Source organism: Solanum verrucosum, unplaced genomic scaffold (genome assembly GCF_900185275.1).
Source record: "Solanum verrucosum unplaced genomic scaffold, falcon-dt-bn FXZP01000149.1, whole genome shotgun sequence".
Lineage (NCBI taxonomy): Eukaryota > Viridiplantae > Streptophyta > Magnoliopsida > Solanales > Solanaceae > Solanum > Solanum verrucosum.
Genome location: NW_026020295.1, coordinates 1,071,803 through 1,089,018, shown reverse-complemented (window position 1 = coordinate 1,089,018; position 17,216 = coordinate 1,071,803). Strand labels below are relative to the sequence as shown.

General features: G+C 35.8%; 4 protein-coding genes across 9 annotated transcripts in view; all 4 read left to right on the top strand.

The window, feature by feature from the left end:
* The window catches only part of LOC125834717 (uncharacterized), a 40,581-nt gene extending 25,136 nt beyond the window's left edge, over window positions 1–15,445 (top strand). The window contains exons 7-9 of one of the 3 annotated variants that reach the window (XM_049513859.1): window positions 14,089–14,145; window positions 15,012–15,066; window positions 15,148–15,445. In XM_049513859.1, the coding sequence (XP_049369816.1) occupies window positions 14,089–14,145; window positions 15,012–15,041 (87 nt within the window). In that variant the 3' untranslated portion in view covers window positions 15,042–15,066; window positions 15,148–15,445. Of the gene's footprint in view, window positions 1–10,605; window positions 10,660–14,088; window positions 14,146–15,011; window positions 15,067–15,147 lie in introns of those variants that run through there. The other 2 variants (XM_049513857.1, XM_049513860.1) reach the window with 2 other exon arrangements.
* The window catches only part of LOC125834723 (uncharacterized), a 62,785-nt gene that overhangs the window by 10,631 nt on the left and 34,938 nt on the right, over window positions 1–17,216 (top strand). The gene's annotated exons all lie outside the window — the stretch shown is intronic.
* LOC125834719 (uncharacterized) overlaps window positions 1–17,216 on the top strand; it is a 53,871-nt gene that overhangs the window by 10,573 nt on the left and 26,082 nt on the right. Inside the window, exon 1 of one of the 4 annotated variants that reach the window (XM_049513864.1) lies at window positions 3,699–3,717. The exons of the other annotated variants lie outside the window; for them this stretch is intronic. The gene's annotated coding sequence lies outside the window, so the exon portion shown is untranslated. Of the gene's footprint in view, window positions 1–3,698; window positions 3,718–17,216 lie in introns of those variants that run through there. 4 annotated transcript variants of the gene reach the window in all.
* Window positions 9,235–13,531, top strand: LOC125834732 (uncharacterized). The gene is made up of 5 exons (XM_049513879.1): window positions 9,235–9,458; window positions 9,568–9,819; window positions 9,921–9,997; window positions 10,149–10,527; window positions 13,364–13,531. The coding sequence occupies exons 1-5, from the start codon at window positions 9,426–9,428 to the stop codon at window positions 13,427–13,429; spliced, it is 807 nt and encodes a 268-aa protein (XP_049369836.1). The 5' UTR covers window positions 9,235–9,425; the 3' UTR covers window positions 13,430–13,531.

The following is a 17,216-nucleotide window of genomic DNA, read 5'->3' as shown; positions in this document are numbered from 1 at the left end:
AGTAATCAAATTTATTCCACTGCTCAGCTACCTACCACTCCAAACTAGCATGTATCTATGTACTCCATCAACTTTCTATTCCCACTAACTCTTGTACAAAGTCCCAGTTTTATGTGATGAAGAAGTGCTTCCATTGGTCTCTGAATTTGTTGAAAAATCCTCTTGTTTCGTTCAATCCAGATGTTGTATATAACCGCTGCAAAACTGGCATTCAAGATGATACCTCTTTCTTGTTTACCCCTTGCCTTCTTATCCACCCATTTCCGTTCATCTTCCCATTGAAGTATGCCTCTATGCCATTTTTTCCATGCTAGTATTGATGTCCATAATGCTTTGGTATAGGGGCATTTAAAAAATAAATGATCTGCACTTTCAGGTTCATCATTACATAGGACACATGTTGCTGCCACTGGAATACCCCATTTCAATAGTAGGTCTTTGGTTTGTAGCCATAGTATAAATATATGTTTTGCTTCAGCACAACTATGACATACCAAGTTCTTCCATTCCACATTAGGACCCTCACCTCTTAGCTGGTGTATACGCCTTTGAGATCAGAAATTTTCCTTCGTGGATCAGCTTTTCAGTGACTCCCCAAGTCTGCCGGAATTTCCTCATATGCAATATCTTTTGTACCATCCATGATGCTTTTGTTGGAACTTTCATAGTCCCAATAAGGAATTAGTTTCACTGTGAATTTTCTTTCTTCAATTATCAAAAGTCTCTTAAGTATTTTAAGAATATTAGTTTCATAGCATAGCAGTCCAACTTAAGGCAATGTTCTTGCCTCTAGCTTCTCATTTAACTTGTTGCTTTGAAGACAAAAAATAAGAATGATTTGTAGTAATAACAATAACAAATAATGAAACAAAGAAGAAGAAACGGAAGGAAGACGACAATGATGATTATAAGAGAAGGGAGGGAATAAACAAAATTGAAATCTGAATATCAAAAGCGAGTATGTACATTTTATTTTAAAAATATTTAATATTACCCCAAAATAATAATATTAATCAGGCTCGTCTTCACTTAATCCTGATTAAAACCGATCAAGGTCAGTTTCTTTTTGTTATTAAGACTTGAGAGATCCCTTTAACTTTATGAATAATTAGTAGTACAATATGTCTTTTTATAAATTAAGACTTTAATTTTTGTAGATTAAATAAATATTGTGCAAATAATGTTCTGTCACTATCTTTATTATTTCAATTATTTTATTTATTAACCAAAAAAGAAGGGGAGTATTGTTTTTTATTATTGGTACTATTTTTTTTTATTATTGTTGGTACTATTATTTTAACCATATTATATTTCCTTATTTCCCTCTAAATGAAACAAAAACAAATATAAAGTATAATTGTTCGGGCCAAATTGAGTCTCAGAGACAGACAAATTAGGGCACAACTTTATCTCCATTTGAAAAACTACTTTTCTACCGTGTTCTCTCTCCCTCTCGTAGTCTCGTTCCAACCGGAGTTATCTCTGTAAATTTTAAGGTAAATTCTCCTTTCCATTTTCAGTTTTGCGGCATAGAGTTACTTCAATTATCACTGAAACCAAAGTTTACATGGAAAAATAGATACTCTTTTTGGTCATTCAATTTCTTACTCGTTCAGAATGAATGTTGAAGAGTGTAATTCCGTAGTTGTTTTGGCTGTAAATAAACAATTTTTTTTGTTGACCGAGTGGTTTTATCAAGCAGGGTTTCCTCTTTTTTTTGGAGGTCGAATTTTGTGAGCATTTTATTATAATGTGGAAGTTGTAAATGATTCATTTTTAAGCAAAGCATTTGCAGATTGAATTGTTTTATTATGTGGGTTTCTGGGGAATGACCCGGGTTAGTTTTTGTTTTAATTGCATTGTGTGAGTATTTTATTATTATTATGTTGAAGTTGTAAATGAATTATTTATAATCATAGGTTTGTAGACTGAATTGTTTTATCATGTAGGTTTGAGGAGAGTTAGAGGTAGACGCGAGAAGTATTAGAGAGAGTGGTGAATAGATAGGAGAGACATAGTTTTAGCGTGATGAGAACATGATCTTAGATAGGAGGGTGCAAAGGACACAATTAGGGTAGAAGGTTAGTTGGTAGAAGTGTGTTATGTCCATTTGTATTGGTTGTAGTATTGCTCTTGTAGTTTCATGTCGTTCAATTTCTGTTACTCTCTGTTGTTCCTTATACCTTACCTCGATTATGGTATTGTTTTTTTGTAGTTTCTGTTCTGTTACTATCTATTGTTTTTGTTATTAGTTGTTGTTTCTTGATCTTTCGTTACTTCTTTTTGGGATTGCTTTGGACTGTTTTTCCTTGAGCCGAGGGTTTATTTGAAACAACCTCTCTACCTATGAGGTAGGGGTAAGGTTTGCATACCTTCTACCCTCCCCAAACCCACTTTGTGGGACCACTAGTTATATTATTGTTGTTTGAGAGTTTTTTTCCATTTGTTCATAGAGAAAGATGAATAAACTCTAGCTGTCTATTTTAGTTGAAGTCTCTCGAAATAGTGAGCATTATGTTAAAATGTCGAAGAATGTACTCTTAAGTATCACTCTGACACATTGTTGGATGTTTAAGTGTTTAGCAGTTGTAATTAATCATGATTAAAATGGATCAATACCTTGCTTTAGTTACTTAAGACTTGAGAGATCCAATATTAAATCTCCTTACCTTAATGAATAATTAGTATTATGTCTTTTTAAATAAAGATTTTAATTTTGAAAAGTAGATTAGGTAAATCTTGTCCAAATAATGTCCGATCACTATCTTTGTTATTTCAACCATTTTTATTTTGTTAACCAAAAAATATAGGAGTATTGTTTTTTATTATTGGTATTATTATTTTTAAACATATTATATTTTCTTATTTCCCTCTAAATTAAACAAAAACAAATATAAAGTATAATTGTTTGGGCCAAATTGGGTCTTAGAGACAGAAAAATTAGGGAACAGTTTTATCTCCGTCTGGAGAACTGCTTTGCTATTCCGCTCTCTCTCGTTCCAACCGGAGTTTTTTCTCTGATTTTTCAGGTAAATTCTCTCCATTTTCAGTTTCGCGGAATAAAATTACTTCTTAAAACGCTGAAACTAAAGTTTACATGGAAAAAATTGATCAACTCTTTGGTCATTCAGTTTCTTACTTGTTCGGGAGGAATGTTGAAGAGCGTAATTCTGAAGTTGTTTTGGCTGTAAAGGAATATTTTTTTTGTTGATTGAGTGGTTTTATCATGTGGGATTTCTTTCTTTTTGAAATAATGAACTGTTGGTCGAATTTTGTTGAATTCTGTGAGCATTTTTTGTTACGATGTTGAAGTTGTAAATGAATCATTTGTAAGCAAATAATTTGCAGATTGAATTTTTTCATCATGTGGGTTTCTGGGTTTTTTTCTTTTTTCCTGAAAGAATGATGAATGAATAATTTTTGGTCATTCAGTAGCTTACTTGTTAGGAATGAATGTTGAAGAGTGTAATTCGTAGTTGTTTTGGCTGTAAAGAAATAGTTATTTTTGTTGACTTAGTGGTTTTATCATGTGGGATTTCCTTTTTTTTTTGCTTTAAAGAAAGATGAATGAATAGTTGTAAAAGTTGGTTGGATTTTATTGAATTCTGTGAGCATTTTATTATAATTTGGTAGTTATAAATGAATCATTTTTAAGCAAAGAATTTGCAGATTGGATTGTTTTATCATGTGGGTTTTTGGGGGGTGAATGACCCGGAGGTCAGTTGGAGTTCTTATTGAATTCTGTGAGCATTTTATTATTATGTTGAAATTGTAAATGAATTATTTATAACATAGAATTTGTAGAGTGAATTGTTTAATCATGTGGATTTGAGGAGAGGTAGAGGTAGACTCGATAAGTATTAGAGAGAGAGAGGTGATTAGATAGGAGATGGCGTAGTTTTAGCTTGCTGAGGACATGACCTTAGACAGGAGGGTGTGGAGGACACAGTTAGGGTAGAAGGTTAGTAGGTACTAGGTAGAAGTGTGTGCTGTCCGTTCGTAGTAGTAGTTGTAGTATTATTCTTGTAGTTTCATGTCCTTCGATTTCTGGTACTATCTTTTGTTCCTTATACTTCTATTATGGTATTGTTGTTTTGTAGTGTCTGTTCTGTTACTATCATTGTTTTTGTTATTATTTGTTGTTTCTTGCACTTCCGTTACTTCTTTTTGGGAGTGCTTTGGACTGTTTTCCTTGAGCCGAGGGTTTATTCAAAACAACCTCTCTACCTATGAAGTAGGGGTAAGGGTTTGTGTACCCTCTACCCTCCCCAAACCCCACTTTGTGGGACTACACTGGTTATATTGTTGTTGTTTGAGGGTTTTTTCCTTTTTTTTTTTTCATAGTGAAAGATGAATAGTCTTAGCTGTCTATTTTAGTTGAAGTCTCTCGAAATAGTGAGCATTATTTTAAAATGTTGAAGAATGTACTCTAAGTATCACTCTGACACACTGTTGGATGTTTAAGAGTTTAGCAGTTGCAATTAGCAAATAGCAAGATTGAAAGGAGCAGATATATGAGAAATGAAAAGGGAAACTTAAGAAGAAGAAGGGAAAATATCAAATTAAGAATCGAAAAGGAGAAAAGTTGTTCATGAAAGACAGACATTACCCTTACACTTCTGCAATGAATCAAGAGGTGCGTAAAACTCAAACTGCTAAACCAAATGATGAGGGTGTAAGTGAAAGAAAATGGATAAAAGTAGACTAAAGTTTAAATCAAAAACTTTAATTTAAAAGCTGAATGAATCTGAAGTTCAGTCTGTCAGTCATGAACAACTCTGGTGCCACACGTAGTAAGAATTTGGTCATTCCTTACACAAGCAAAGGGTTTGGATTTTGGATGAGGGTAGACTCTTTTATATCTTTAGAAAACTCGATAGTTGCTATGTGAGAATGCATAATTAGGAGGATAAGTGTAGAATGCTGGTCCTCAAATTGTGTTAAATGACCTTTGTCTTGTAAGTTGGTTTCTACCTTTCTTATATATGCAATAGGATTCATCTTGGAATGACTACTTGATATGGACACTGAAAACCTAAAACAAAGTACTAAAATTTTTTTTCTGCAATTTTCTTTTTGTTCCAGTAGTTGGCACGAATTAGTTCTGTAGGTTTTTTCAGTTTCCTCCTCTTTGGAATGCCATGTTCCCAGTTGCCACAATAGCATCCATATGATAATCAAACTCTTTTCTTTGAAGGTTGATGATGTGTATTTGTTTTGGATTTGATTTGTGATTAATTGTTTAATGGAAACAACCTCTCTACCCTACAAAGATAGGGTAAGGTCTGTGTACATCCTACCCTCCCCAGATCCCACATGTGGGATTACACTAGGTATATTGTTGTGATATTTATAAATGATTTCATCTGAGAATTTTCTTCTAGTGTTCCATATTTCTAGTTGTCCAAGGAGTTCTGTGCTTCCCTATATACTAAATGATGATGTTCACACAGTATGACAGAGAGCCAAACCTGCTCATTGCAGTCTCTTTATTTGTTGTTATCGTGTTTAGAACACGTATGTTCTATTCTCCTCAACCTAACATATACAGCCTGATTGGTCGACCTAATATTCAACCTAATATGAATATTTACTGTAATGAGGTGTTAATTTCAGAAGTATTCCTCATTTTACCTTCTGATATATATTATTTTATCTTCTTTGAGGTTTTGTACTCTTAAACCTAATTTTACTGTCATTCTGTTACCTTTTTTTCGGCAGGAGGTTGTAAGCAGATATGCTGTCAGATACTGCAAGAGAAAATGCATCAATAGCTTATTCCATAGTGACCGATTGCACAAATGAAAGGAATGTCGATGGACCAGGTAACGCTGATGCGAAATCTATTCATAATTCAGTTATCTGTGTGGGTTTTGTCTTATTTTGAATTTTTTTTTTGTTTGAGTACTTTCTACTGTTGAGATTTGTTACAAGGTTTCCTATAATGTGTCTGCATGACAAAGACAAGGATGTGGTCATTTACACTGGCCCACAATTTAATATTGGTGCAAAAGTTGTATGCTTCAAGTATCTTTTGGCTGGCTTTTCTATTCAACTGATGAGCAATAAGTTTTCTTTAACGTGTTAGGGATGGCCAAACAGGTCCAGTCTTTTCTACTTTGACTGGAGCTTCACTTGAGAATTAGAAAGAGCTTGCTGAATTTGATAGAAAGGAGGTCCACTAGTTAGTAATTAGTGATGCCATGAAGAGCTCTAGTTAATTGCATGGTTTCTTGAGGCTGTAAAACTGATACTAAGAGCCTGTTTGATTGGGCTTATAGCTTTTGATTTATAAGCCAAAATCCATAAGTTAGGAATTCTAACTTATGGCTTTTGGCTTTTTTTTTTTTTTTGCCTATTTGGCTTAAGAAACTTAAAAACACTTTTTTATTTTACCCAAACACTACAAAAATGCTTAATAACACTTGAAATAAGCCAATCCGAATAGGCTCTAAATCTTTTCATAATTCAATTCTGCGTGTTGTTCATTTGTATGGAGTGGCGACATTGATGATGATGTCACACATCGCGTTGGGGCTGCTTGGATGAAATGGAGGCTTGCCTCTGGAGTATTGTGTGATAAGAAAATTCCACCGAAACTTAAAGGTAAGTTCTACAGAGTGGTAGTTAGACCGGCCTTGTTGTATGGAGCGGAGTGTTGGCCAGTTAAGAACGCACATGTTCATAAAATGCATGTTGCGGAGATGAGGATGTTGAGATGGATGTGTGGGCACACTAGGAGCGACAAGATTAGGAATGAGGTTATCCGGGAGAAGGTGGGAGTGGCCTCTGTGGTGGACAAGCTGAGGGAAGCGAGACTGAGATGGTTTGGACATGTGAAGAGACGGAGTGCAGACGCCCCAGTGAGGAGGTGCGAGGTAATGGGGGTAGAGGGTACGCGGAGGGGTAGAGGTAGGCCCAAGAAGTATTGGGAAGAGGTGATTAGACAAGATTTGGCTATGCTTCACATCACCGAGGACATGACTCTAGATAGGAAGGAGTGGAGGTCGCGTATTAAGGTTGAAGGTTAGTAGGGTTAGCGGGTTGTCTTCCCTTGCGAGGGTTTGGGTTGTTAGCGTTTGGAGCAGTCCTAGCCTTATGCTGTTTACTGTGTTTCACTCCTTCTATATCTTTCTTGTTATTGTCTCATTTGTTGATTATACGCTATCTTTTGTATTGGCTGTTATGTTTGCATATATCTCTCCTGTCACTTAGATTTGATGTTCTTGAGCTGAGGGTCTCTTGGAAACAGCCTCTCTACCTCCACGAGGTAGTGGCAAGGTCTGCGTACTATTTACCCTCCCCAGACCCCACCTAGTGGGATTTCACTGGGTTGTTGTTGTTGTTGTTGTTGTGTTGTTCATTTGTATGAACAGTCATGGCTGTCTTCGAGGTTGTGTAGAAGTTTCACACCCTCCATGAATTTGTATGCATAAAATGCAGAGATGGTTTAGATGCACAACTTTTATTCCCGTCTAATGAATGTGACACTTCAAGTATCTTTTGGTTGGAAATGCTTTGAAGTTCATGGAGCAATAATACTGCATAACTTCATCATTTCAACACAATTTGTTGGAGAAACAAAGGGTAAATCGAACGATAAATGTTACTTATTGATGAGAATAAACGCTATGGTTTTTTCCTTTTCTTTTTGTGTTAAAACTCTGTTGTCAGCATCCTGTTCTAACATTCCATCAAGATTTTTGCCCTGGTCTCTAATTAGTGTAATAGTTCTTTATTCCACATAATGTCCCTCTTGAGATGCCTTAACTTCTTCATAAGGACATAATCTGGACTTCCAGTTACTTGATAAGGTTGCCCCCATTAATAAAATTACCTTACTTTATAAATAAATTAGTGACGATACAAGGAGCTTCAGTTACTCGCATAGCTTATTGAGTATGTACAATCTGGCGTGGCCCTTGTCAAAAAAAAAAGTACAATCTGGCTTGGCATTAATTTGTTTACAATATTATATAAAAAAGAAATGCGATTGTTGAGAAAGTTGAACCTACAAATTTATGGAGTACTTTACTTCTTAAGAATTGGAATCCAATTTCATGGCTTCATAATGAACCTGTGGTGTATATAAAGTTTGGAATTTTTTGATAAAACTTTCAACCTGTTGTCTTATAGGATTTTAATATTGTTTGACAAGTAGCTTGGGAATGACTATACGTAATCCACTCTCTCTCTCTCTCTCTCTCTCTCTCCCTCTCCCTCTCCCTCTCTCTCCATCTCTCTCTCTCTCTCTCTCTCTCTCTCTCCACTTTGGGAATAACAGGCTTGTTGTGTTCTCAAAAAGTTCACTTATTTTATCTCAACTCCAGGGAATGACTACATGAAGTACTTTCAGTTTCCACTCCTTTTGGTGCATTCTATGTCATTATAGTAACTAGTAAGTGCTACATGAGTGTATGTGTTAATTATAACATATTACCTCGTGAATTGATTGTCCTCTACGTTCTTATTCATGAAAAATACTGCAATTCAACTTCTTGCCAAATTTTGCTTATTGAACTTTGAATCTTAGATTCGTAATTTTTTTTCTTTTGAAATAGCTAACTTTGTACTATATCACAAAACAGTACATGGGTTTGTACTGAAACCATTATATACAAATGTCTCCTTTTCTACTTGTTTCAGTCTATATTGAGCCTAAAACATCAATTACCAATACAATGGCATTGGAGTATACCTGATTACACCAAAAACATAACAATAAAATGCAGTTTAACTTGACTTACACAATTATTACGTAGTAAATTATCAGAAATAGGCTGTATGCTCATTCATTTTCTTCTAAAAAATGTTTTGAGTTGTTGGAACTTATTGATTGATTCTATGCACAAACAGTTCGAGTTAATTACTATGCTTGCTATATTATTTTTGGTTGTGAATAATTCTTATTTTTCTTTACTGTAAGTTTGTTACTATTTTCTGGGCTGTTTTATATGTGAATCCTCATAGATATCGTGTAGCATCCTTGATGATCAGTGTTCAGGAGCTAACTCCGTTTTGTCTAATTTCTTGTTAAATTCAACATCTCCTGACTGTAACCTTTATGAAGTTTCACACTACCTGATCACAGAAATAAAAAATAAAAAGGAGATATCTTGTAGCTTCGTTGTCCTTGACATGAATGTAGTGGTTAAATGATAAGTATATGAATTACTATATACTGGTACATCAACATGATTCAACTTCAAATATGAACTCTTTTCTCAGGTAGTTCATGCCTCGGAGTAATTGAGGGTCCCAATCGTTCTATAGCAGAGGAGCTCACACTTTCATCTCCGCCGATTGGAATTTCAAGTGCAATTGAAAAGGGTAAACTCTATAGCATAAGATATTTTGTAATCAAGAGTTTGAACCATGAAAATATCCAATTATCAGTAAACAGAGGGATTTGGGCTACGCAAGCCATGAATGAGGCCATTTTGGATGAAGCATTTCATGTAAGTCGTTTTTCCTTTTATATCCTCATGAGTATTATAATATTATGAGCATCTGTAATATATATATTTCTTACAATACAACAAATGTTTGTGTTTATTTTGCGGGCAGAATTCCAGCAAGGTTATACTAATATTCAGTGTCAACATGAGTGGGTATTTCCAAGGGTACGCCCAAATGATTTCTTCAGTCGGTTTGAGAAGAGACCAAGTTTGGAGTCAAGGAAATGGTGGTCGTAATCCTTGGGGTCGAAGCTTTGAAGTGAATTGGCTGCGATTGTATGATCTGCCTTTCCAAAGAACTCTTCACCTTAAGAATCCATGGAATCAATACAAACCAGTCAAAATTAGTAGAGATTGTCAGGCATGGGTTATATTCTTGTCTTAGTACTATTCACTTATTTTTTCAATGTACTCTTGTTAGTAAAGAGGCTTTTATGACCCTGGTACATGTATTGCTGTCAGGAGTTACCTCCAGATATTGGTGAAGCTTTATGTGAGCTCCTTGATGGACAGGATGCTTTGGATGTTGATTTGAAAATGTATAGCCCTTTCCTCGAAAACTTGAATAGTGTGTTCCCGTTCCATTATTTGGAAACATACAGCCTTTTCTCAAAATTGAATTAGTGCTAGAGTTGTGGAAAAATTGGTCCAAATGATTTTTCTCTTTATAATTGTTATTGGCTCATCCAGGGATATCTTTGCAAGGAATGATCTCTCTTCTAAAAGGCCATATGTAGAGCCTTCACTGCTTCTTGGATATCAAGACTGTAATGCATCTCTGATACCTAATGGGACCATGTTTTATCCCTCTTTACTCTACCAACATCAAATTGATGCTAGTAGACTTCACCTAGCTCCTCAGAGAATAAATGGTGTATTTTCTGCTGAGGAGTCAGCCATTGCATCAGGGGAATCAAAGTCGAGACAGTCGAGGCATTCACAGAGGAATAGAAGCCTTGCTAATCTTCATGTAGATACTTACATGGGTCCTCAAATTAACATGTGGGGATTGCCGGCAGAAAGGAGTCCACTTGCTCGTAATTTGACTGAAGATGACATTCTTGAAATGGTTTGTGTTTCCTGTCTTACCATTATTTATTTAGAAGTTCTCGTTTTACCCTTAATTTTTAATTATTGATGCACATAGGTCAAAAGGATTGTTCTTGTATTTGTCAAGAAGATGAAATACTCTTTTGTACTCTCTCAAAGTTTGCTGATGATTTCAATTTTCAGCCAAGAACGCTTATATCTCTTGTTTCTGACTATTTGATATCTAGCATCCTTCTTTTCTTTGAATGCATATGAATCTGTACTTTGTGTGCATTTTGTACAAAAATGGTTATCTACTGTTGAAGGCATATGCCAGAAATTGCCCAATTCAGTAATTTTTAACTTACAAGGTCTACACCAGATTTCTTGATACTGGACCGTATGTCATCTGATTCTTTCTGTAACACCCCGTATCCGAAAATAGAGATTTCAGATTTCTGGTGTTACAGGTGGCACTCACGGACACCATCCACGGACCGTAGATGGACTCACGGTCCGTCCTGCAGGTCCGTGGTTCGTGACAGAAAACTTCCCCAGAACTCAGTCAGAAAATTTGGCTAAGTGTTGACCCACGGCCGGACTTACGGTCCGTAAGTCAGGTCACGGACCGTAGTTCGTGTCCGTGAATCGATGCCCCAAAAGCCCAGCTTCAGTCCCAAACTACGGTTGACCAGCACGGACCGTCATTCGATCCACGGTCCGTAGGTCTGACCGTAGATCGAAGGTTAGCAGCCAGTTAGCTGAAAATTCTGATGGGTCAACTTCAGATGGTCATAACTTTTAGCAAAAAATGAATTATGTGTCCCATGACCTATGGTTAGATAGATAATTGAATTATCTTTCCAACGCCACCGAGTTTGCTAAATTCCGACCTCCGAGTAAAAAGTTATCCCCGTTTTAGTGAAGACCTGTCGGGCAGACTCGACCTACGGACCCAATCGACGGACCGTCGATTGATTGACGGACCGTCTGTCACTCCGACAGCAGCTAATTTAAGGGTCTTTTGGTCTTTTCCTATTTCGTTTAACCCCTAAGATACGTCGTTTAGACCCTAAATCATGAGATTTTAATAAGTTTAAACCTAGAAACATAACTAGAACTTACCTAAGTCAAATCATTAATCAAACTTAGAAGAATTAGAACGCTAAAAGGAGAAAAGAAGTCAAGAACCCTAGTTCAAGAACGCAGCAAGGTTCCTTCAGTTCCAGCCCCTAAATCGAAAGATTTCTCCGTGGAATTCGTCACCAGGTATGTGGGATTTCACTAGTGGGTTCCTTTCGCCCATTAGGTCCCTAGAATTCAGTCAGATTCTTGATTCCATGATTATGAACAGACCTAGGGTTTCTAGAATTATAGCAGATCATCATGAATTAGTTATTTAAATGTTCCAAATTAGATTATCATGTTATTGCTCAGTTTATCGCATGAATTTCAGAACCCTAGCTATGTATTTCTTTAGTTCTTGAATTACACATGCTAGGTCAGATATTTCAGTATTCAGTTTTACATGCCTCAGTTTATGAATGCATCATTATCAGATTAATTATTGCATTCTCAGTTTGCATGTTCAGTTCGAGCTATCCAGTATTTACAGAAATTCAGTCATAACCAGTTAACTACTTAATTCATTGGGAGTAGCATAATACCGAGTTGGACTAGGGTTTCAGCGTACCCATATAGTCCTAGAACTACGAGCCACGTAGGTGTAAGTCCCCTCTGTGGGCAACATCAGTTTAGTGATCACGCCAGCATGCCTCTATACCTCTGGCAGGGTATATTGGGTCCTCTCGATGGGGCGTATACATCGAACTCCACATTTAACTCATGTGGTTTTATGTCGGTTATTAGTAGCTCCCACAGTTCAGTCAGACTCTATTGCATTGACCATATTTCAGTACAGTCAGTATTCAGTCTCAGCATGTTATAAATTTGGTCATTGCATTCAGTTAGCTTAGTATTCAGTATTTTCAGTATCTATATCATGTTCAGATTATATCATTGCTCAGTATGCCTTGTTCAGTTATGCATTATTTTAGCTTTACTCTATCCTGCATGCTCAGTACCTTTCAAGTACTGACGCATACGTGCGCTACATCTTCTCGTGATGTAGGTTCAGGTTCTCAGTATCCAGATCACGCTTAGATTGGTTCTCGATCTTTAGTTCAGCAGCATCAGTGGTGAGTCCTCATTCTTCGAGGACTAGTGACATGTTTATCTTTATCGCTTTTAGTCTTTAGTTTCAGTTTTTTTCTAGATCTAGTTGGGGCATGTCCCAACATTTCTAGTCAGTTTAGAGGCTTATTTCAGACATAGTTAGATTCAGCTTAGTATTTGAGTTTGATATTTCTTTTGTATTAAACTCTCAGATTTGATATATATTCAGCTATAGTATATGGGTATTCCCCATCTTTTTAGATTTATTTATGAATTAGCTTCCGCATCAGTTTATTATCTTTAGTATGCTCATGATCATGCCAGCAGGGTTAGCTTGGGATCACTTGTGGTCCTAGGTCCCGTGTCCGCGTCTCGGGGGTAGCTTGGGGCGTGACACTTTCTGTAGTTAGACTTTCAAATCTTCTGTTTGTATGATAGGACTCACAGGTGTGGACTTACAATTCCTTAAACAAATGCACATCTGTTGAACCTTGATACCATTAACTGTATTAGTTTAAATCAAACTTCATAGCAAAATGGTTTATAAGATATTAGTTTAATTCCCAACTTTACATGAATCCTGGTTGTCTTAGAAGTCAATGTAAGTCCTTTTTCATTGAGTAATAATTCCTGCAGGTATAGAGAACAGACTGGGAACTTGTATATGTATATATATACACCCATATAGTTTTCAATTGTAGAGTGGAAAGTTATCAGGTTATTCACATCCAAGGGTGTGTGACCTAGTGGCCAATGAAGTGGGCTGAGAACTATGATGTCTCAAGTTCAAAACCCAACAGAGGCAAAAACTAGGTGATTTCTACCTCAACAGAGTTACCCGGTACCTATGCCGCCGGTGGAGTCCGCAGGTACCTAGTGAGATTAATCAAGGTGCACACAAGTTGGCCGGACACCACCAGTTATAAGAAGTTATTAGGTTATTCCTATTTTATTGGTGAAGTTTTTCTTCTTCTTTGGTGCTCTATGCACCTTGACAAATGGGCTAGTCCAAGGAAATGCTAGGTGGAATTCGTAGACATTCTTCTTCTTTACATTTGCCCCCTACCCCCCATTAAGTAACACACACACACCAGCAACTTCTCTCTTTCCCCCTCTCTTGCATGGCTGCTATTTATGGCCTTCTGACTCATATTGTCTCTTAGACTGTTGCAATATTGATATTTTCAAGACACTGTAGTTCTTATGTTTTTAATACATCATAATTTATTCACCTGGTTCCTAGCTATGAACTTAGCAGGTTGCATAATCTCTGTCCTTACCGAATTTAGTTTGAAGAATGTTCTTTAACAAGTGTAATACTTCATGAACCACATGTTGTAGCTGTTAGATCCACCATCAAATCATGTTTGCCATAATTAACATATTACTGTAAACTTGTTGTTCATACTCCTTTCTCTTGTTGCAGACATATGAAGAGTATCTTGAAGCTTATAGCAGAGGCAGCAAAAGATTGCCCCACCCTGTTAGTACTCTTTGACATTTTTCTTGTTATATATTCATGTATTTTCGAATAAACTCAAGAGCCATGCTCTGTTGGGTTGGATTTTGAACTGTAAAAAGTTCACCTTTATCGTTTTAGTTAATCTCTGTTCTGGAAAATCTATTCTAATTTCCTTTCTTTTCGGAGAAAAGCTTGTAGCATTTAGCATTTCCTCATAGTGCTATAAGCAAGAGATGGTTAGCTCAGTTGAGGAACTTGTGTCTTAAGTCACAAGTTTGAACCTTGCACCAAGTGAACTAAGTCTAGTATTTAAGTGGAGAAGGATAGAGGGGCGGGTCCATCATCTCCGGGTTTTGAAACTCACGGATGCCCAAACCATTGGCTCCAGATGAACTTCTTGTTCATAAAAAACTTGGGGCGACTCCCATCCCTCTTTTTTCTCCATGCTATCTAGTGGTTGATGATCTGGGTGTGGTTGGTTCTCTGGGTGAAGTATTGTGATAAATTCATGTGCTGTAGTTAGGGTCCTCGAAATTTCAGTCTCTGTTCTGCTCTTTAGCATGAGATTTGAGTCTTGCGTATCTACCATTTCACCACCTAGGCATCTTGAAAGTGAATCATATTCCATGAATATGATATCTATCTAGTTTTGTAGATGACATTTCCTTTTCTTTTCTCTAGCACGATGAAGTGGTTCATTAATGTATTTAAACTCAGTTTTTGAAAGTGCCCTTGTTCGACATATGTATCTGCAGAGTGTTTCTTAGTGTGGATATCCATGACTTGCACACAGATTTTTAATGAAGTATCTTTTGCTAGAAAGGATTCTGAACAAAACATCAGGTTTCCATTGTGCAATAAGTTACCTCTCTTTATCTTGGTTTCAGGACCATAACGGAGTACACAGAGGTCATTAGCCAGTGAAGAAAACTGTGATGATTCGTAAGTTTTTTTACTTCTCATTTCCAACACACTTGGGATGCAACGAACCAGCTGAGTGACCTATATCAATTATCTTTGCAGGCAATCAGGTTTCAGTTCGAAGTAAAGGAGAAGTCACTAAATCTCCCTATTGGTGGCATTGGTTTTCTTGGCGAGCAGGCTGATATGGTTGATAATTGTATTGTTGCAGTTGTCGCGAAGTGGTGGCTCTTGCGAAATTGTTCCTTTATTTTTGTAAAACTTAAAACTTAGGAGAATATATTGCTATAATGTTGGTATATCTGTACTGTATTTTATGACCCTCTTGTCACCCTTCTCCCCTTCCTGTTTTCGAATGGAAAATTTTATACTGTCAATGGAAACTTGTACAGGAAATTAGCTAGTCTCTCTATACTCATATATTCATTCTTGATAAAGTCAGTACTGTATAGAAATGGATAATATCTTTTTGATTATTGGGATGGAGAGGAATTCTTCTTCTTTTCCCTATGAGGCTACTTGTTATTCTTCAAGATCATTTTAATGGTCTATCAAGTATGTATATTTGGGTTTGTGTCCTAGGTATAGAAAAATTCTTGGTAGGGAGTACTTCCCTTGCGTAATGGGGCCCTACGTGATGTGTATCCGGAATAGTTGGGATTTAAAGCACATATTGAACACCGGATGAAAAAAAAAGGTATGTATATTCAGAGGAAGAATAGTCTTTGAGAGGTTGTAGCACTGATGAATTGCTCTTGGGGTTGTGGTCCGCCTTAAAGACAGCGTGATGGACATCAAAATAGTTTGTAATATTTCAATACACGTTTGTTTGTGATGCAACATGATTATTTTGAAAAGTCGTTGTATAATTATAAAAACTCTTGGAGTAGTATAAAAAAATAAAAATAATTATAAACGTGAGTTTTGTTGTATTTTGAAGGAAATTTATTGTAATTTTTCTAATGTATATATGAAAAATATCTCTTTATGATTATCTTGAAAGTTATGTAATGACATGAAATACCTTATTGGGATAAATCATACCTATATAATTATGAAAGTTGATTTTTTTATGTATCAAAATAATTTCTTCTTTAATTACATATTTTTTATTCTTTAACGCATAGTGGCTCAAAAAGTCAGTGTGGCTTGGCGATTTATGAAGTTGGAATAACAAGCATGCAAAATTATTATATAATTAACTCTTAATAGAAGTAAAAAAGATTAAGTGTTTTTTAGTTTGTTTTGATCTTTGTTAAAGCGGATTAAAAAACTACTTGTACTGATGAGCAGATTAGGTATCTAGTAAGAATGAAGTTTATTTGAGTTTAGATTGCCCAAAGACAAAACTTATCTTGAGTTGAGTCTATGAGCCCCTCAATCCACCCCACTCACCCCCCACCTCTAGAAAAAATGAAACTCATCGAGAGTGAAGCTTGTCAAGTATGAACAATGATTTTATTCAAATATCTTGAGGCACTAAGAATGTAGCTCATCTTGAGTTGATCCACAAAGCTCCAATAATTCAATGTGGATAATTATTTTAATAAAGTATCTTGAACCACTAAATATGAAATTAATTAAGAGTAAAGCTACATCCTTATCATCACAAATAATGCTTTGAGTCGAATATGTAAAACTCATCAAAAGCAGATATCGATAGCAATTCAAAATGAATAGTAATTTGAGTTGCTTACTAAGAATGGAGATGGGAACCTAAATAAGCCACAAAAACATAAAAGTGACCAAAATAAGCCACAACTTTAGGAAGTAACTAAAATAGGCTTAGTGGAAGAAAAATTTCCACTTCATCTAATATTCTAAACGTTTTCCGTTAGTCCCATAACGTATATATTTTAATATATAACAGAACTATTTCCTACACTTTATAAAATGGAACTATTTCTTACACTTTATAAAGTGTAAGTTTTTCTTACACTTTGTAAAGTGGAACTTTTTCTTACACTTTATAAAGTGGAAGAAAAAATTCCACTTTACAAAGAGGAATATTTTTCCCATCTCTTTATCTTTTTTTTTGCAGTGTTTGTGTCATACAATCAATTATATTGATTTGACATATCATAAAAACGGAAAAAATTATTTCACTATGTATTTTTATTTTTTTATTCTGAAAAATCCTCCAATCTCTATTTAAGGAGGATGTTCAAACA

Coding starts and splice junctions, on each gene's coding strand:
- LOC125834732 (XM_049513879.1), top strand. CDS start 9,426: ATGAATGAGGCCATTTTGGATGAAGCATTTCAT. Junction 9,459..9,567: donor TTTTGGATGAAGCATTTCAT/GTAAGTCGTTTT, acceptor TTTTGCGGGCAG/AATTCCAGCAAGGTTATACT. Junction 10,528..13,363: donor AAGATGACATTCTTGAAATG/GTTTGTGTTTCC, acceptor TTTCAATTGTAG/AGTGGAAAGTTATCAGGTTA.